Below are 22,464 nucleotides of genomic sequence, written 5' to 3' on the forward strand. Positions count from 1 at the left end.
AAATGTTAACAGCCTTTGGGGTAGGTTTAAAGCAATTGTTTAGAAATGACAAAACATAGGCCTACATACTTTTTTTTAAACAATTTGTTTCACATCGCACTGACACAAACAGGTCTCATGGCGACAACAGAATAGGAAAGGGCTGAGAGTGGGAATGAAGTGGCCATGGCCTCAGTTAAGGTACAGCCCTAGTATTAGCCTGGTGTGAAAATTGGAAAACACAGAAAAACATCTTCAGGGCTGCCGACACTGGGGTTCAAGCCCACCATATCCTGAATGCAGCTGAGCACCCTAACTGCATGGCCACTAGCTCGATGGTATGTAGGTCTACATTTAAAGGATAGTAAAGACCCACTATATTTTAATAGAGAAATTAAAAGTTTTAAAAGGAGTTGCAGGTTAGACAGAAATGGAGTTAGGAATGATTGTGGAAGTAAAGAGATACTGAAGGTACTTACTAGGTAATAGAATTTAGGAAGAGAGTCAGGTAAAGATCATATGACATGATGGCAAATATAATTGGCAGTCAAATTCATTTTAGGGAAAAGTAGAAGACAGAAACAGGTTCTTGGAAGGACATTCCAAGGATCGCTAACCCATTTGCGTCATATGACGAGCTGTAGTCGCGCAACGTTTTGATGCACGAATCAAATGACGAGCTCAGCTCACAGTGATGCAGCGTCTCGCTTATCATCGTATATTAGATTCCCTTTGCAATATAATTTCTATCAATACACACTGCAAGGAACTAGAGACATGTAATATTGGTAAACAATGCTCTCTGTATTTCTGTGTGACACTGGGATTGTTTCTGTGTGACACTGGGATTGTTGAATAATAGTTTATTTTCATCAGTATTCAGTATTCATTATGAAGTAGAACTAGCTTTGCAGCAATGACGACGAGAGATTGAAAGCCCTTGTAGACATTGTTTTAGATCAGGGGTTTCCAATTAGTAAGAACTGAAGGGCCACATTGGAAACCTAAAGCTTGACCGCGGGCCGCACTATAATAATAGGCCAATTTTCGTAAACTTCCGCAATAGAACAGAGGTACCAGTACACAAAACAATATGCACAGTTCAATTGAAATGAAGGTTTAATAATTTTAATTGCTTAAAGCACTATTTTAAAATCACATAAAAGAGTGAAATTAAGAATAATCACTATTATACCCAGGACGATTGAATCTAGAAGAAGAGCGCCCAACAATGTCAGTTCATTTGAACTGAATGAAATGAAATGGCGTATGGATTTTAGTGCTGGGAGTGTCCGAGGACAAGTTCGGCTCACCAGATGCTCGTAGGCGACCTGCGCGTCGTGATGAGGATGAAATGATGATGAAGACAACACATACACCCAGCCCCCATGCCAGCGAAATTAACCAATTATGGTTAAAATTCCCTACCATACCGGGAATCGAACCCGGGACCCCTGTAACAAAAGGCCAGCATGCTAACCATTTAGCCATGGAGCCAGACAGTTCATTTGAATTAATATCTGACAAATGAAGAAAAGTAAAACTATAGACTACTAAAATTAATAATGTAGTCAAAACAAGAAGGAGGAAAATTTAGAGGGAGTAGTGTGAAGAGCACAATGCTACACACTTGTAAGAGCCTAAAGTCCCAACAGTGTACTTCAAGGAGTACTTCCTTGAAAATTTTCACTGTGTATCAGCCAGTACTGCCAATGAGAGAAGAACAAAGAAATGAAACCGCTTCTTACACCAACGGCTTTTAAAGTATTTCTTGGTATTCACTGCATGCTACGTTGAATAAAAATGCCACAGTGAGGTCGGTATGGAGTTCAAGAATTGGTATTGATGCCATAGCTATTTTTATAATGGTTAAGATCTAGAACTGGTATTTGTGAGGACTCATTTTCCGGTGAAGTTTGGATTTTAATTTTATTGAATGAAGGAATCTATTCAGCACAAGTGAATACTAAAAAGCAGGAGATAATATTAAAGAATGAATTAGTTCTAACTTTGGTCTATACAGGATATAAAAATGAATATATTTTTGAACGAGCTATGAAATATTTTTCGTAAATTTTCTTCACACTTCTTATAATTAATTTCTTAAAATACATTTATTAAAGCCCTCGCGGGCTGCAAAATGTAGCTTCCCGGGCCACATGCGGCCCGCAGGCCGCCATTTGGAAACCCCTGTTTTAGATAGTGATTATGGCAATAATGTCGTTTTGGAAAATTAATCTGAGTTCAAGGATAGTGACAGCAACAGTGAAAGTCACTGAAGTAAGCACAATTTTGAAGATAGTGAGAATGATAGTGCTGCGCCAGGTTCTTCCATACGCCCTCGACCAGCGACACAAAAGAACAGTAGTGATTGGAAATTGGAGAAAAAGACAATAATCTATATATATAAAAGAACATGTCGTGACTGACTTGATTCAACATCGCCGAGCCAAAACTACTGCACATAAAGGAATGAAATGTTGAGGATACATTTACAGTATATTACAATGTAGGTGCTTGCTAAGGGAGGAATTTTGGATATTCCATTGCTAAGGGGATGAAAAGAGGGGTGAATTTTTAAAATGAGTGTATCTACATATCAAATCTTTAAAAGTTTACAGATGTAAAAATTGGTATTTAGAATCTCCTTTAAAAATAAACACATATTTTTTTCTTTTTGGAAAATCCCAATAGGAGGGGTGAAAAAGGGTGAAAAAAGAGTTGAATGACTTTAATGAGGATACTTATATCTCAGAAAATGAAGATATTACAGACCTGAAAATTGGTATTTGGGATCTCCTTTAAAAAAAAAAGAAACATGTGTTTTTTTGTTTTTGGAAAATCCAATTAATTGGGGGTTAAACAGGCGTGACAAATTGGGGTGAATTTTTAGAAAGACTATATCTACAGTACATCTCAGAAACGTAAAATGTTACATATGTAAATATTGGTGTTTGGAATCTCCTGTTAAAGTAAAGAAACAAAGGTGATTTGTTTTTGGAAACTCCACTTAGGGGAACTAAAAAGGGGGTGACATTTTAAAATGAGCATTTCTACAGTATATCCCAAAAACTTAACATGTTACAGAAGTGAAGAATGGTATTTTTTAATCTCTATTAAAAATAAACATGATTTTTTTGTTTTTCGGAAAATCCACGTGTGTGTGTGTGGGGGGGGGTAAAAGTGACCAAGACTGGGGTTAAATTCTTTTAATTAGGATACTGATATCTCAAAAACTGAAGATGTTACAGACGTGAAATTTGGTATTTATCTCCTTTGAAAATAAAGAAATACGTATTTTTTGTTTTCGGAAATCTATTTAATTGGGGGGGAGGGAATTGAAAAATTACTTGAATTATTTGTATGAAGATACTATTATCTCAAAAACAAAAGATTTTGCAGACATGAAAATTGGCTTTTTTGGAATCTGCTTTAAAAGTAAAGAAACGCGTATTCTTGGAAAATCCAATGAAGGGGTGGGCGAGGTGAAAAATTGAAAAATTAATTGAATTAATTATATTACTATTATTATTATTATTATTATTATTATATTAATTTTCCAAAATTCCTGCTACAGTATAATTAGAAAGAATGACGAGCTACTTCACCAAGAGGTATGTTCCGAGCTGTCAGATGCAGAAATGTTAAATGTTATTTAATAACATTGTCATGCAACCTATATCACTAAACAATGTTCATTGTATGACTGAAAGGATCAACAGTTCTCAATAATCATTAATCTGAGTGGATTGCCTGCAATCTGTATTTTACATACATTAAAGTGCCATAGAAGTAGAAGCATTGCTCTTTTCTGCAGCTTTCATACATTTATAACTGAGTTGAAACTGAAAATGAGATGGCTTCAGATATCACAAAAAAAAAAAAAAAAAAAAACCACCAACATCTTTCATTACAGTCACACTGGTCAAAGTGAACTCATCATTATTAAGTAATGATGAATTTTCATTAACAAATTGATATACATGGAAATCATTGTAAAAAGCTTATCTCAAAATAAATAATATGACTAATGGTACTATATTAAGTTGATTCATATACACTTCCCTCCAAAAAAAGCATAATACTTGATATTTTAATAGAAAGCACAGTTAAATTCTATACTGAATATGATTACATTACTTTTTCGCTAAGATTGGCTAATATTCTATGCAAATTACTAAAGGAAAAGCAACAATGAATAACAACAGAAGGCTTTTTAATACACTTTTGTAAACTATTTAAAGAATAATGAGTGTTCCCAGACATTTCACGCCAATTATGAAAACCATTATTTCAGCATTGTAGCCACTCTTGTACTTTTGACTCTGATTGACCAGTATCTGAGTATTACCTGAGGGGTGTTTGAGCAATAAAACAATCATGCCTCTAATTCCTGTGGACTCAGTAAAAGCTGTAGCATTGGTGAATGATGGCTGTAGCTACTAGTAGCAGAGGTTTTGAATGCATCTCCTAACAACCATTCATCAAGCTGCGAAACATTTTCAGAAAACCTGGTTGAGGCTGTCCTAGGTTCATTTCTGCCTTACAAGAAGCTACAAGAGAAGAGGAACAAACATCTTACAGTGGCTGAGACTCAGAGTAGTCTATTGCAGGTACACAACGTAGCTGTGAGTGAGAACATAGTCAAAAGGATGCTCCATGATTGCAAATATAGCCTGCAGAAAACCAGCCATAGGACCAGCACTTCTGCCACAACACCAAAGAGACAGTCTCCATTTCACGGAGGTACATGAACATTGGACTGAGGATCAGTGGGGCACATACTCTTCGGTGACGAGTCCAGATTCAACCTGAGGTCATCTGATGGAAAAGACAGGGTGTGGAGAAGCGCAGAAGAACACTTAACCCCCCCCCGGTACCTTTGCTAAGATTAACATCTTTTGAAGGAGGTTCGGTGATGGTGTGGGATGGTGTAACTTCAGATAACTGTACCAATTTTGTACTCATAGAGAATGGCTCCCTCATTGCACACATGTATGTTGAGCAGATTCTCGTTAATAATGTAATGCCATTTGCATTCGCTTTCGATGAAAACTCTGTGCTTATGCGTGATAATGCAAGACCCTATTCTGCTCAGTGTGTCAGGGAGTTTCTTCGGGAGGTCAACATTCCCACTCTGTATTGGTCAGTCAGGAGTCCAGCCAGACGTTCAGTGCTGAAGTTTCAACAATCTCGCTGAACTAAAGGTGGTGGTGGTGCAAGAAGAATGGGAGTACAGTGGAACCTCGATTCTCCGTTCTTCGAGGGACCACAGAAAAAAAACGTACAACACGGGAAAACGGAAAATCCGGTAACAAATGAACCATCAACAATTTGGCTAAACATTACAAAAATGAAATATGTATACTTATAATCTTACAAACGCCCCTAAACCAAACCAAACAAAACTACAGCCCCAACGGGTCTTCCGCCTACCAAGCGAGCGCCCTCGGTCCAAAGGCCTGCACATACGAGATGACGCACGGTCAGTGTGACGAATCCTCTCGGCCGTTATTCCTGGCTCTCTAGACCGGAGCCGCTATATCCCCATTAAATAGCTCCTCAATTAAAGGTAATGACTGAACTTGGAACCAGCCCTCATATCCAGGTAAAAATGCCTGACCTGGCCAGTAATCGAACTCGGCCCCTCCGGGTGAGAGGCAGACAAGTTAGACAGCAGGGCTGGCTTCAACATTCATTTCCGGTACACTACTTTAAAATCTCGAAACTTCACAGTTTTAGCGGGGAATCTTCGTCAGTTTCCTCTGAAAACATCGTATTCCTTTGAAAACTTCTTTCAGTTCAGCAACTTCGATCAGCCAAACTCTTCGAAAAATCTAATACGGTACCCGTAACGCCGAGTCAAACAACAAGCGACCACAAGTAGTTTTTCATTCTCTAATCTAATAAATTAAAGCACATTGCGTACAAAAGCGTCCAACATGATGGCAAAATTCTTTTTTTTTTTTTTTAATCATCCATTGTGATTTGGTCACTGGTATACTGTCCTAGTCAGTTTATGGAAATCTCGTACCGAGTAAATTAGGCCTAGGCTACATCGACTTTTAAAGGTTATGTTAAACGCGAGAATATGGTTTCGAAAGTATCAATAGTCAAGTTCTCGAATGCATTATATTTAGTTCTGCCCGTCACTAATCACAATCAAATTGGAAAGAGAAAAAAATATCATTAACACTTCAGAAATTACAATTATTCGCGACCTTGAACCAAATACAGTAGAGACAATACGCGACATTCAGTGAGATATCGAGGGACAGCTATTAGAGCTCTCTCTAGCGGGTAGACCTGAGAACTACTGATTCTGTCATAAGAGCACGTGTATTTGTGTGTGAAGTTTTTGATGTTATTTATGCATTTTCAGTGAGTTGACATAATTAAATAGTAGCGTGTGTCATTCCTTGATATCTCCTCTCAACATGAGGGGAAAGGTATGTGCTGTGTTTGGCTGCAGTAACTATGAAGTAGAGAAGAATACACGGTCTTTCTTTCGCTACCCTCGTGACAAGAAAATGTAAGTAATATTGTGTTCGCATATATATTCTTCCAGCGACAAAGAGATTTTTATAGTACTTCATAATCTTCTGACCTGCTCGACCCATATTTGAACTGGGTTAAAATATAATACGCATATTTTATTGTATAGTGCAGCAGTTAACCTTCAATACCGCTATGTTGTTGTAGGTGTGATCTGTGGGTTTTGAAACGTCACAGAAGTGATTTGGATAAGGTGTACAAGAAAGAAGGGACGTTACGCTTATATAAGAATTATAAGATCTGTTCAGATCATTTCCAGGCCAGCGACTTTAAAAATCCTCGACTATACAGACAAGGGTATGTTACATTTTTACTCTAATTGTACGTAAATATTCCTCAAAGCATCACTATTGACAACAGTTTCATACTTTTCTTTCTTTTATCCCTCTTCTCAGATTAAAGCCGGGATTTTATAATTTTCTTTCTGTTAATAGGCTTCATGTTAAGAGGAAAATTGTCCAGCTTTTAAATGTTAACTCATTGCATCATGTGTGTAAGGAATGTGCCGATTTTTTTTTTTTTTTTTGCTAGTTGCTTTACGTCGCACCGACACAGATAGGTCTTATAGCGACGATGGGACAGGGATGGGCTAGGAGTGGGAAGGAAGCGGCCGTGGCCTTAATTAAGGTACAGCCCCAGCATTTGCCTGGTGTGAAAATGGGAAACCACGGAAAACCATTTTCAGGGCTGCCGACAGTGGGATTCGAACCTACTATCTCCCGAATACTGGATACCGGCCGCACTTAAACGACTGCGGCTATCGAGCTCGGTCCGATATTTTTATTGACAAGTGTTTTAGTGTGATGATACAATGTTTTTAAATGAGAAAAAAGACAAATCTAACCATAAAAGTTCAGACAGGAATGCTAAAGCAAAAAAAGTAATGCATAAATGAAAGATCAACCCATTTCACAGCAGTCCATTTCACATCTTGTTTACATGTCTAATTTCAGTCTTTAAATAATAACCTTTTAAATAATTCTTCATTCATTTATCCAGAATTGCTTTAGCAACTTCAAAGTTAATATCTCAATAATAACTTCTTTCTAGACGTAATTTATTTATCCATTTTCGTATATGCATTTCCATTGATATTTGAATTTAGCGCGACTTTTCAGGTCAAGTCACAAGGAGCGCCACCATCAAATTGTCTCCCATTTTAACAAGGCTAAATCCATAAGGGTCGCGTATTGTCTCTATTGTATTTTCTTGAACTTAGCTGGAAAGCGTGCTCGCTGTACAAGTCGGTATGAGTGCGAGATACAAAGTTTTTAAATGTAACGTGCGAACATAAAACGACTGCGGCTTTTATAACATTTTAACACAAAAACGTGAAATTCCCAGTCTTATATTAGGACCAAAACAGTAATAGGCAATCCCAAAACCTCCCATGGCTTTATGTACGTATGTAATGTGCAACATCTGTTCTGGTCTCGATAACATAATCGTACACGATAATACCAAATTTATGTTACTTAAGAAGGAGCAGTTTATATTCCTGCCTGAAAGCCCAGTGACTATACAGTGCCCTGAGGGAAATGCCGAAAACCTGTTCGGCGACACACTCAAAAAAAGTAAAAAATAAACATCCAACCATCGACATAATATAGACGTTTTGCAAGTACGAACATTAGACGAAACTCGTTCCGTCTTCAAATAGAGCTGTCGAAATGTGCTTTGTCTCCTTCCCATTGTCGAGGGCACTCCCTGCTTTATGATTTCCGAGATTTCTCTAAACAATACTACCCAAATGCGATGCTAAGATGATCCCTTATGCAAGTTCACCACCGATCGCTTTTCCAGTACAGTGACGGGACATCAACACCAAGATCCGTACCGTAGCCATCCTTTCGTAAGATACAGTTTCTTGGAGAACGCGTGATCGAGGATTTACCGTTGATGGGACTGAAATTTCTGGACGGTTGATCCAGGAAATCGTTTCTTCGAGGAACGGATAATGCAGGATTTTTACAACTTGATTTAATTGGGATGCTCGCGGGACCACGTAATTTGAACGAATGTTACGGGAAAACGTAGTTTCCGGGAACGTATAATCGAGGTTCTACTGTATGTACAAGAGGACATCCATGGCTTGATCAGGAGCATGCCCAGAAAACTCATGGTGGTAATTGCAGCCAAGGGTAACAATACCTCCTACTGATCATGTAATCAACATCCAACAAGTTTCCAGTATATTTCCTTAAATTTACGTCATTTAAATCAGTGATTTCAGTAATCAGAAAATTGTCGGATTCTGCTTTTTAAAATTTAAATAAACATATCTTCTTAAATCAGAATATTTTGAGCACTGTTTGCTGTGGAATAGGTATGGGAAGATTCTTTCTTTTATTCTGTAATGATGGTTTGAAAATAAAAATAAATGTTGGTACCATAAATTAAGATTACTTTTAAATATCACATGTTACACATTTTTTCGAGGGCAGTGTTTATTATTATTATTATTATTATTATTATTAATATTATTATTATTATTTGAAATATGCTATAATATAACTTCTGTAACACTCACCATCCATACCATTGACTTCCTCATAGGCTCTACGTTTCAGAAGCGCAGGAGCAGCGTTGTTCATTCCAAGCTTCTCTGCCTCTGGTTTACTGGGAACTCGTTCATATACTAAGGAACCATCTGAAGGAAAAATTAGTGGCCAATTTAAAGAATACCAAAAAGTACTGAACCAGAATTTCTTATACTCACAAGAGAAGGGCGCGTAAAGGGGAATCACGGATCTTGTGTAAATATTTCACACACATTAAAGGAGTCACGGATAATACAATGATTAAAACATTTCTTTCAGAAATTAATTTATGCGACCTACAGAAAGTGTTAAAGTTCGCATGGTGGAATTGGCACGCTTGGCTACGCAGGACTGCAGTGAGTGTTGGGTTCACTTATCGAGGGACCATGTCTATGGATCTTTTTACTTATTCCATTAGTAATTGCATAGCGCATCGCAAAGATGATGTAGTGGCATTAAGAGAAACAATTTAATTCCAGCACCGACTGTGGGTCAATAAAGACAATGGAATAAGATTGTTATGGTGAAAATTAAGGTTATAACAAGGGGCATTACACAGAAAGCAAATTTCTCCTTATAGTTTCTGCAACAATAATGCTCGTGGTAGAAATTTTGAAAGCACAAAGCGGTTCTACACCAACCACACCTAACGAAGCGAGGATAAGGACAAGTAGAAAATTTGAAGTCACTGCTGCCAAAACGATATTGCACAGGATGCTCGAAGGCTCCCAGGTTTTTGCACAAGTTCTGACTTTAGTACCATGCATATTGCCACACGGGACGACGATAAGGAGACGATAGTTGATGGTATGTCAGAGATTGAATTTTCAAGATGGTGTTCCTCTGCATCAAAACAATATCCAAATTAAATAATCGAACTGTGTCAGAAAATCTATGTACAAAGCCTTTCCACACTCCAAACCCGTATACATCTAATGGTCAACAGTAACCTGCGGCACCAGGAGGGACCATCATCAGCTGTACGGAATCTCTATTCAGTGTACATTTATGTCCAGAAAAGATATCCAGAATGAGCGCAACTTTACTGGACGGTGCATTTTACTTGAATACGCCATTAAACCACTTGCTCACATGCACTGATCCCATTTTTCCAGATTTAGGGCCGGTATTATAATAGAGGTTTAAACTGCTGGTTCAGTTTAAACTTTGGTATATCTGTTAGTCGCGTATTATAAAACCTAATCTTAAGTTTAACTAGAGATTAATTTTACTGCCACTCATCTACTGTTTAAACTGAAGTTTAAGAATAAATAACATTACAACATGGCAGAACAAATGGGTATCGAAGATATTTTTGAGGTGTTTGAAGAAATACTAAGCGATGATGAAGAAGTGGTTCAAATTATTGAACAACCACGGCCACCATGAGTTTTTCGAGCAAGGGCATGTCACTTTCATATATAGAATGAAACAGAGATTTTAAATAACATAACATTATTACAGCAAATTGGTGCTAGAATAAAACATGCAACGTAAAGGTAAGAACGTAAAAATGAATATTTGAACTGTTTGAATGTCAAAAGTGTAAATTTTAGGAAATGAAGTAACTTCCTTCTATTTCAGAAATCATACTGTAGAACGACTCAGTCAGCTGCTAATAGCATAACGGTTTTATGCCTCTGGAAGTGTGTTTATACAATGGGAGTTTTCGGAGGAATTCATAAGGCCACTGTTTCACAGACTATATTGTGTGTGACAGATGTTATAGCTTCTCTTGCTCTACAGCAAGTAAAATTACCATCAGAGGAAAATGATATGTCAATAAGTAACAATCAGTTTTACAAAATTGCTGAGTTTCCTAGGGTGATTGGTGCCATTGACTGTACCCACATCAGAATACAGTCCCCTGGAGGAGATTCTCAGTTTTAATTACTTCTCAGTTTTAATTACTGCGTTGAAGGGGTGAAAGTTCCTTTTGGGGATCATTGTAAGTATCTAGGTGTTAATATAAGGAAAGATCTTCATTGGGGTAATCACATAAATGGGATTGTAAATAAAGGGTACAGATCTCTGCACATGGTTATGAGGGTGTTTAGGGGTTGTAGTAAGGATGTAAAGGAGAGGGCATATAAGTCTCTAGTAAGACCCCAACTAGAGTATGGTTCCAGTGTATGGGACCCTCACCAGGATTACCTGATTCAAGAACTAGAAAAAATCCAAAGAAAAGCAGCTCGATTTGTTCTGGGCGATTTCCAACAAAAGAGTAGCGTTACAAAAAGGTTGCAAAGTTTGGGTTGGGAATAACTGAGAGAAAGAAGAAGAGCTGCTCGACTAAGTGGTATGTTCCAAGCTGTCAGCGGAGAGATGGCGTGGAATGACATTAGTAGGCGAATAAGTTTGAATGGCGTTTATATAAGTAGGAAAGAACACAATATGAAGATAAGTTGGAATTCAAGAGGACAAACTGAGGCAAATATTCATTTATAGGAAGGGGAGTTAGGGATTGGAATAACTTACCAAGGGAGACGTTCAATAAATTTCCAATTTCTTTGAAATAATTTAGGAAAAGGCTAGGAAAACAACAGATAAGGGAATCTGCCACCTGGGCGACTGCCCTAAATGCAGATCAGTATTGATTGATTCTGCAGAGCAATAAAGAAACAGGAAGGGGTTCTTTTCATTAAACGTGCAGGTGTAGCTGACGCAAATCTGAATATCAAGAAAATTGTAGCCGCCACTATTAGAATTTAATTCCTCAGCAAGTTTCTCCCAGGCCAATTCTTTTTCTTTCCATATCGTAGCACCTGTCTTTTTGCACTCAATAATGCCATTGTATTCCTCTACTAATGGCACAAGCAATTCTGTTTCCTTACAAGTAAAATTAGGACAACGTTTATTGTTTTTATCCGCCATTTTCCCTACAAGAAGTAAACAAAACATTATTGATAGCCATCTTTTCTCTCAAGTTACTGCTACCAAGATCGTATATTTCCTTCTTCACCTCAGTTTAACTTAGACTGGATATTATAAGACTCAACATCTGTTTAAACTCTAGTTACAGTTTAACTCAATCTTCAGTTTAAACCTTCATCATAATAGCGGCTCTTAGTGCAACCAACATGAATATTTTCATGCAAAAATATGTCTTTCTTCACAATCTTACGAAACACACCTTTCGACTCTCTTAAAGTGATGCATAAGTTTGCCACTTGTGGTAATCTCGGCATTATGGTGTAACTGTGGATGGTGGACACCACAGATTGCAATGCGGCGTTAACCGATTTTTCCCCTTTTAAAGTCAATGTCCTTCTAGTACACATCTCCAGGCTGAACCCACTCTGATCACTGTTACACACGTTTTCGGGCCCGTAGGACTCTGTAACAGATTTAACTTCTTCTACGAATATTTCTGCTGCTGCCATGGTTTCTACTTCTTTGTTGGTCCGGTTTTTTTTGTATTTTCAGCAACACAAAATACCATTACACTTCTTAAAGTTACGTACCCATATGCGACATGTTTTAAAACCTGCTCATTGTTCTTCATTAACAACTTGCATAACCTACTTCTAGATTGTCACACTGTGAATTATTTAATTAGTTTGATGGACAAAATCAATGTTTTTTCTGACAGTACATGCTATTTCTCTCAATTTGTCATGGCGCGTCCTACTCTTCTTTACATGCTCTTCCCAGAAATATAATAACCTTTTTTCCTTCTGACATGATGGAACTTTTGTTTCACCGACAAAAATGAAAGCGGGCTCCACTTACCACATCTCCAATATTGAACAGCCTTCTTTTTTAAGCGTATGTCAGTGTGGCCTCAAATCAGCTGTTGGACAGTGATGTTTGCAGGCAGGGTATGGAGTAGCGGACTGTCGACGTGGTGCAATACTGCAAAGCCGGGAGCACCAATTCAAACATATGAACCTTAAAGCTTTCGGTAGTTTGCACAAATTAATTTCTGAAAGTATTTTGGCTATTATGTTATTCTTGGCTCATTTAATGTGTGTGCAAAATTTATGTAAGATCAACGATTCTCTGGTATGCATCCTTCCCTTGCCAGTGCACATATTCAGTAGTGAATATTTATATAGGATTAACAGCACACTGATTTATGATCCAAGTACAATACAACTTTACAGTTTTTCAGTCTGTTGGAACACTAATTATATGGCACACAGAACATTATAACATACCTGTAATAAACACATGTTAATAAAGAATAACATGTTTTGTTCTATAAAATCATCCTCACATTCTAACAAATCACTTTAAACCATATGTACAATATTATTTATGTTGCATAAAATAATTGTGAATTAGTGATGTTATGAACAAGTGAGATAAATGATACAAGCAGATGTGGTCAAGTGTCAGTCCGACAAGGTTACCATATTTTCCGAAGAAAATAAATAATACACCTTACAAATTACATAATTTAAAAAAAGAGCTATCACACTAGATACTTTGACATAGTTTTAACAATTTTAGACAGCTCCTTAACTGTGAACGAAACTGTTCACATGTCATGTTTCTTAAGTTATACTGAACAGTTAAATATGCTCTTAACAGAATCAGAGACCATTCCATTTCTTTTTTATTTTCGACCACCAACTTTGCATAAGAGAAAATACTCTCTTGATATTGGCATTATGTGCAAGAAATGAATAGCAAAACTACACTAGCTTTAAGAGCTCAGGATGATTTGCAGCATTAAAAAACTGTGCTCATTTTTCATGCAATAGCAAATGAACAAACTTAAGGGTTTCATTTTCTTTTATATATTGCTTAAGAAGACAGAAATCTTATTATTTCTTTTTGTTTTACATTGCACCGACACAGAGATGGGACGGAAAAGGGCTGGGTGTGGGAAGGAAGTGGCTGTGGCCTTAATTGAGGTAAAAAAAAATGAAAACCTACAACCTGTTTTCCAGTCATTGACAGGGTCAGGGATGTAATGAATGAATCATATATAGGCTATTAGTACAATGGGGTCGCCACTCCCAAAGTGATTTAGTAATGACTGATAGATGCTATGAAATAAGAATGGAGAGTGTTGCTGGAATGAAAGATGACAGGGAAGACCGGAGTACCCGGAGGAAAACCTGTCCCACCTCCGCTTTGTCCAGCACAAATCTCACATGGAGTGACCGGGATTTGAACCACAGTATCCAGCGGTGAGAGGCCGACGTGCTGCCGTCTGAGCCACGGAGGCTCTATGATTGTGAATGTACTATTTTAATTGTTAGTGTAAGCATTTTCTTCGTGTGAAAATGGGAAACCACGGAAAACCATCTTCAGGGCTGCCGACAGTGGGGTTCGAACCCTTTATCTCCCGAATACTGGATACTGACCACTTTTAAGCGACTGCATCTATCAAGCTTGGTTATGAAAGAAACCAAAGCACTTATTATCATCAATATATAATGCCTTTGACATAACATACTGTACAGCGAGTCCCAATTTGTCCCATATTGTTGGGCCATTTAAACTCATATTACTGAATACAGTGAATTAATTCACTGTAATGCTTAGCCGATATGTTTAAGTAACTAAGACAAGAAGTATAACGTTCCTCAGCTTACTTAATGAACTTCTTGCTCTCATCTTCACAACCTTCTTCCTCCATCTGAGACATCATCATCTTGACTTTAAGTGTAAGAAATTTTGACTCGAACCTATTTTCAATTGAATTCTTACATTTCCAAGTATTGACTGCATCTCTCTCACAGATATCCCCGCTCTCTGCAATGCATCAACATCAACTTGAAACATTCCAATTAAAGACTGAACGAGTAACAAGTACATCTCACTAAAGTTATTTTCAAAAGCATTTTTCATTCACGTTAGGTGGCTGTGATTGAGAGAAAAAGAAATGTCTTAGAGCTGGGTATATTTCAAGCAACCTGTCCACTGCAGGAGAGTTTTTTTTTGCAAATTGCTTTATGTCGCACTGACACTGATAGGTCTCATGGCGATGATAGATAGGAAAGGCCTAGAAATAGGAAGGAAGCAGCCATGGCCTTAATTAAAGGACAGCACCAGCATTTACCTGGTGTGAAAATGGGAAACCACCGAAAACCATCCTCAGGGCTGCTGACAGTGGGGTTCGAACCGACTATCTCCTGATTACTGGATACTGGCTTCACTTAAGCGACTGCAGCTATCAAGCTCGGTTGCAGGAGAAATAGACAACCATCTTGTCTTACAGTGGTAAAGTAACTGTTTGAATTCAATGTCCACAAACTGACAGAAGTCTTTAAAAAAAGTCTTTAAGCAACTCAGTTCTTACAGTGTATGTACTGAATTAGTTGTAAATTATCAGCACAATTGATTGTATACCAAATTCAAGGGTATCCTACCACATTGCAGACAGTTATTTAGCATAATAGCAGGACATCCAATACCTATTAATTTATCCTCAGTTAAGGTTTTCAACTTTGAATATATGTTATTACGAGAAGATCTAACTAATCCCCCAAACATCATATTAGAGTTGATGATGATGCTTGTTGTTTAAAGGGGCCTAACATCCAGGTCATCGGCCCCTAATGGTACAAAATGAGACGAAATGGAATGACAAATTAAAAGTCCAAAAATCCTCCACTGACCAGAACTCAAAACTTGAGGACGAAGAATGAATGGATAGATATGAATTTAAAATGATCAGTGGATCCGACAGGCAATGTCCCGCATTCACAGAAACTGACGTGAAGTAAGTTAATAGTATTACTGACCAAGGGACTGCGTCTATAGCATAATACTGAATCGATGATGCTTTTAGTCTAAAGGGGTCCAAAATCCAAGTTATCGGCCTCTCATAATGGTACTTATCGCTAGGAAAGTAGAACCATGGTATTTGTCATTGTGCGGTACTAATCAAAAGTAGTGTACACTTGCGGTATTCCACACAGTATGGTACTACTCACAGGTAATGAAATTCGCACTTGTAACACAGACCTATGGTGTTTCGCACATTGCAGCACCGTTTACAGGCAATGCAAACCCATGGTGTTCATCATGTAAGTGTACTAACCACAGGGACTCGTGCTATCCTGTAGTGTTCCCCATACTGGGTACTAATCATAGGCAAGCCAGAACCATGGTATTGCTCATCCCATGGTGTTGCTCATATAGTGGTACTAATCACAGGTACTGTAAAAGCTGGCACCGTTCTCTTTTGCTACTAATCACAAAACTATTTGATACCTAACATAGTGGTACTACGTGCAAGTAAAAGTGACCCATGGTGTTCCCCGCGTGGTGGTACTAATCACAAGTAGTTTTATGGTTCTAATTCAATCATCCCTTGGTCGCCGCTTTTAGTCACCTCTTACGACAGGCAGGGGATACCGTGAGTGCATTCTTTGTCTGCGTCCCCCACCCACAGGGGGTCATATTACAGTTATTACTGGAAAAGGCGATAGTATTTTCTTTAAGATAAAACTGTTTGAGTGATGTTTTCATATAATCTGAAATAGTTTGCGCAGTCTCATTTGATCTGATTTAGAAGTCAAAGAGTTTAGACTGTATTCCCCCATTTTTTCAATCTAAGTACTGAATCAGGATGGGATGTGACTTTACCGCAAAGTGATTGCTAGCATCAGTAGCCACACAAAACAATATTCTTTATGCTTTTTATTGTTCAACACTCTTTGCACTGCATAAGGAGACAACACTGAATTTACAATTGTATCTCACTTCATGCGGGCACTTGAGATTTTTCTTTGCAACTTTTGAATTTGGGAATATTTTCTTCATAAGAGCAGTAGTACAATCTATTGACTTGTATCTATTATGATGGTTTACACAATGGAACGCCAGCTTTCCTTCTGCAGCACGAACATCATCACTGGCTTCTATTTGTTTGAAGAAACACGTTATTGTTGATAACATTTTTTTCACCTCTAACACAATTTGTGAGTTTTGTCATCTGAATACGAGCTTCCAAATCCTGCAAACCTTTGTTTACAACCAAAACAAATGTACCTGCATTACAAACAGTGAACTCCGCTACATATTCATTCCGTCCATTTCCAAAGTATCCAAATATTTTCTTCAGTTTTCCTGTAAATTTGCATTTGCGTTTAGGCATGTTTACAAATACACTTCAGTACAAGCTATGAAAATGTAACAAGACTACAGGTCTCAAACCATAGTTTACAACAATTCCCAGCAACAACAAATGGATACAAATTTACAATATACTAGCCTTGGCCGACTTGATATGCAACGTTTCATGTGCTCCTACTCAGCGTCAATTAAGTCAGCCATGGCTAGCCAGAATTTACAAAGGGTGCCTGATGATATACTCGACTGACATTGACTCATTACCGATCGAAAAAAGCATGATAAACACATATTTCCAGTTCTATAATGTTAAGATTTCTCAAGCAGAGATGATTAATACAAAACTGATTTAATAGCTTGTCTACACTCGTACAGCTATTAATTAATTATATTAGAATTGCATGGAAAGCCGGATAATTCCACCCTTTCACGAAAACCTGGCCATTCAGTTTCTGAACAGACAAAACAAGAGGACATGTATGGGGAAAAGAGGATGTATGGTAACATTGCACTTTGGTAACTATGAGAAAATTTTCTGTTCTTATCTTAGGATGCTACCCATCTGTTACAGCATGTGATTATGTTTGGACCGAAGCCACTTCCCATACTCCAGACATAGTTGCTATGTAGGGGATGAGGGGGAAGGCAGTAGGCAATAACTCTGTTCAGTGTAGAGAGGAGGAGAAATGCTACTTGGTTATATACCGTATTATTTGAATTTATGTGTATTAGAGAGAAAATACATGATAATGAATTTTGAAGAAATAACATGTGGAAATTAATTGAAGAGTACCTTGTAATATATTACTTTTAGAGATAAATAATAACTTTATGGTTCATGGTGTGGGTTACTGTAGTCACGTCCTAGTTCATGAAGCATAGGCAATGGATGAGTGGCCTGGTAAGTGGTCCTGAGAGTCAGGATAACAGTTGCTACAGAATGAGAGTAGGCGTCTCAGACATATTCTGAGTCATGGCCCTCCTTGTGCTCAGGCAGCTAGGACTATTCAATCCACCGATGGTCCCTAACCCATTAGAGGAAAGATCCTCACTTGGACTATGTGTAAGTAGGGTAGCATCCTGCTTCACAAATTTATTGAGCTCAGAACATTATAAGAAATCCTTAGACCTATGGGAGTAAGGGAGTCCCACTCCCATTTGACAGGCGAGGGACTCCTTGGAAACAACTTGGTGAAAGAAATGGAATTCGATGGGGAGCTATCAATATTAACAGGGCTTATGGAAGAAAGAAAGTAGAACTGGCTGATTCAGCAAAAGAGGATGCATCTGGATGTGCTAGGAGTAAGTGATATTCAGGGAAGGGGAGATAACGAGGAAGAGATAGGAGGTGTGGGATAGGGCTGTTTATCAGGAATACTAATGCACGCAACATTGTTTCTGTTAAGCACGTAAATGAGTGAATGATGTGGGTAGATATGGCAGTTGGAGGAATTAGGACGAGAATTGTCTCAGTGTTTTCATCATGTGAGGGTGCAGATGAGGATGAAGTTGACAAGTTTTATGAAGCAATGAGTGACAATGTAGTCAGGGTCAACAGCAAGGATAGAATAGTGCTAATGGGCGATTTCAATGCGAGAGTTGGGAATAGAACTGAAGGATACGAAAGGGTGATTGGTAAATGTGGGGAAGATATGGAGGCTAATGGGAATGGGAAGCGTTTGCTGGACTTCTGTGCTAGTATGCGTTTAGCAGTTACAAATACATTCTTCAAGCATTAGGCTATTCACCACTACACATGGGAGGGTAGGGGTATCAGATCGATAATAGACTATATCTTAACCAAATTCAAATTCAGGAAATCTGTTAGGAATGTACGGGTCTTCCAGGGATTTTTCGATGATACAGACCACTATCTGATCTGTAACAAACTGAGTATCTCTAGGCCTAGGATAGAGAAAGTGAAATCTGTCTGCAAACAAATAAGGGCAGAAAATCTCCAGGATGAGGAAATTAGACAGAAGTACATGGATACGATTAGTGAGAAGTTTCGAACAGTATACAGTAAGCAGGTTCAGGATATAGAAAGTGAATGGGTGGCATACAGGGATGCTGTAGTAGAAACAGCAAGGGAATGCCTAGGAACAACTGCGTGTAAAGATGGGAAAAGGCGAACATCTTGGTGGAATGATGAAGTGAGAGCAGCTTGGAAATGTAAAAAGAAGGCTTATCAGAAATGGCTCCAAACAAGGGCTGAGGCAGACAGGGCTTTGTACGTAGATGAAAGAAACAGAGCGAAACAAATAGTTGTTGAATCCAAAAAGCAGTCATGGGAAGATTTTGGTAATAACCTGGAAAGGCTAGGTCAAGCAGCAGGAAAACCTTTCTGGACAGTAATAAAGAATCTTAGGAAGGGAGGTAAAAAGGAAATGAACAGTGTTTTCAGTAATTCAGGTGAACTCATAATAGATCCCAGGTAATCACTGGAGAGGTGGAGGGATTATTTTGAACATCTTCTCAATGTAAAAGGAAATCATCCTGGTGGTGTTGCAAACAGCCGAGCTCATGGGGAGGAGGAAAATGATGTTGGTGGAATTATGCTTGAGGAAGTGGAAAGGATAGTAAATAAACTCCATTGTCATAAGGCAGCAGGAATAGATGAAATTAGACCTGAAATGGTGAAGTATAGTGGGAAGGCAGGGATGAAATGGCTTCATAGAGTAGTAAAATTAGCGTGAAGTGTTGGTAAGGTACCTTCAGATTGGACAAAAGCAGTAATTGCACCTATCTATAAGCAAGGAAACAGGAAGGATTGCAACAACTATCGAGGTATCTCATTGATTAGTATACCAGGCAAAGTATTCACTGGCATCTTGGAAGGGAGGGTGCGATCAGTCGTTGAGAGGAAGTTGGATGAAAACCAGTGTGGTTTCAGACCACAGAGAGGCTGTCAGGATCAGATTTTCAGTATGCGCCAGGTAATTGAAAAATGCTACGAGAGGAATAGGCAGTTGTGTTTATGTTTCATAGATCTGGAGAAAGCATATGACAGGGTACCGAGGGAAAAGATGTTCGCCATACTGGGGGACTATGGAATTAAAGGTAGATTATTAAAATCAATCAAAGGCATTTATGTTGACAATTGGGCTTCAGTGAGAATTGATGGTAGAATGAGTTCTTGGTTCAGGGTACTTACAGGGGTTAGACAAGGCTGCAATCTTTCACCTTTGCTGTTCGTAGTTTACATGGATCACCTGCTGAAAGGTATAAAATGGCAGGGAGGGATTCAGTTAGGTGGAAATGTAGTAAGCAGTTTGGCCTATGCTGACGACTTGGTCTTAATGGCAGACTGTGCCGAAAGCCTGCAGTCTAATATCTTGGAATTTGAAAATAGGTGCAATGAGTATGGTATGAAAATTAGCCTCTCGAAGACTAAATTGATGTCAGTAGGTAAGAAATTCAACAGAATTGAATGTCAGATTGGTGATACAAAGCTAGAACAGGTCGATAATTTCAATTATTTAGGTTGTGTGTTCTCCCAGGATGGTAATATAGTTAGTGAGATCGAATCAAGGTGTAGTAACGCTAATGCAGTGAGCTTGCAGTTGCGATAAGCAGTATTCTGTAAGAAGGAAGTTAGCTCCCAGACGAAACTATCTTTACATCGGTCTGTTTTCAGAGCAACTTTGCTTCACGGGAGCGAAAGCTGGGTGGACTCAGGATATCTTATTCATAAGTTAGAAGTAACAGACATGAAAGTAGCAAGAATGATTGTTCGTACAAACAGGTGGGAACAATGGCAGGATGGTACTCGGAATGAGGAGATAAAGGCTAATTTAGGAATGAACTCGATGGATGAAGCTGTACGCATAAACCGGCTTCGGTGGTGGGGTCGTGTGAGGCGAATGGAGGAGGACAGGTTACCTAGGAGAATAATGGTCTCTCTTATGGAGGGTAAGAGAAGTAGAGGGAGACCAAGACGACGATGGTTAGACTCGGTTTCTAACGATTTAAAGATAAGAGGTATAGAACTAAATGAGGCCACAACACTAGTTGCAAATCGAGGATTGTGGCGACGTTTAGTAAATTCTCAGAGGCTTGCAGACTGAACGCTGAAAGGCATAACAGTCTATAATGATAATGTATGTATGTATGTTCCTTCAATTTCTCCTCATTTCCACAGCCATTTCTAACTCTACTTCTTTCCAGTCTGCACCTCCTTCTTAGTCTCTATATTTTCTTATTATAATAAGGTGGGTCTTTAACATTCCTTACCACCCTTAAAGGTACAAACCTGTTTTCGCATCCCTCAACAATTTCTTTAAACCCATCCCAGTGTCTGTTTACATTGTTATTTACCGTTTTCCACCGATCATAGTTACTTTTTAGAAACTGCCTCATGCCTGCTTTATCAGCCATACGGTACTGCCTAATTGTCCTACTTTTAAGACCTTCCTTTCTATCACATTTATTTTTAACTACGACAAAAACAGCTTCATGATCACTAATACCATCTATTACTTCAGTTTCACTGTAAAGCTCATCTGGTTTTATCTGCACCACATCCAGGATATTTTTCCCTCTGGTTGGTTCCATCACTTTCTGAATAAGCTGTCCTTCCCATATTAACTTATTTGCCATTTGTTCTTCATGCTTCCTGGCATTCGCATTTCCTTCCCAATTGACATCTGGTAAATTCAGATCGCCCGCTACAATCACATTTCTTTCCATGTCGTTTCCTACATACCTGATTATCTTATCAAATAATTCTGAATCCGTGTCAGTGCTACCCAGTGCTATCTTTTCTCATTTGTGGCCAAAAAAATTGAGAAGCAAGATGAGCATAAGTTTTAGCCATAGCGAAATGGCCCCCAACACGGGAACCATGAAAATACTGAAAGATCATATAACGCAAATTTGAAGGGAGAACGAGGCAAGGAGTAGCAGGTGGAGTAGGTTTAGAGATGAGAAGATGATTCTGCAAACAAAAAGTACCAGAATAATTTGGAAGAGAAAGGTCATGAATAAGCTGTTGGCAATAGGGATTCTGTTTCTGGTGTTCTACACAAGACCGAAAGGAAAGAGGAAAGTTGATACGGGAAGAAATAGAAGTAATGGAATTAATACGCAGATGATCAGTTTCAGGTTCATGCGGTTGATTGTCTTCAAAGAGGAGGGATAAAGCATCAGTAACCGAATTGTGAAAACCGGATATAAACTTGAGAGAAAATTTAAGGCGAGATAAACGAAGAAACTAACGACCAGTACGACCTATTTTAGGAGCATTATGAAGCAACCAGGATAAAGCTTGATTGTCAGTATTTACTACAAATTCTTGATGGTCAAGTTAATCAGCAAAATGTTCAATAGCCAGAAGAAGAGCCAGAGCTTCTCTTTC

At 38.4% G+C, this 22,464-nt stretch overlaps 1 protein-coding gene across 8 annotated transcripts in view; it reads right to left on the minus strand.

Moving 5' to 3' along the window:
- The window catches only part of LOC136863928 (metastasis-associated protein MTA3), a 901,938-nt gene that overhangs the window by 109,741 nt on the left and 769,733 nt on the right, over positions 1-22,464 (minus strand). For 7 of the 8 annotated variants that reach the window (XM_067140366.2, XM_067140363.2, XM_067140360.2 and 4 more), the window contains one exon: positions 9,065-9,184. The exons of the other annotated variant lie outside the window; for it this stretch is intronic. In XM_067140366.2, the coding sequence (XP_066996467.2) occupies positions 9,065-9,184 (120 nt within the window). The remainder of the gene's footprint in view (positions 1-9,064; positions 9,185-22,464) is intronic. 8 annotated transcript variants of the gene reach the window in all.

Source organism: Anabrus simplex, chromosome 2 (genome assembly GCF_040414725.1).
Source record: "Anabrus simplex isolate iqAnaSimp1 chromosome 2, ASM4041472v1, whole genome shotgun sequence".
NCBI classification, from domain to species: Eukaryota; Metazoa; Arthropoda; class Insecta; order Orthoptera; family Tettigoniidae; genus Anabrus; species Anabrus simplex.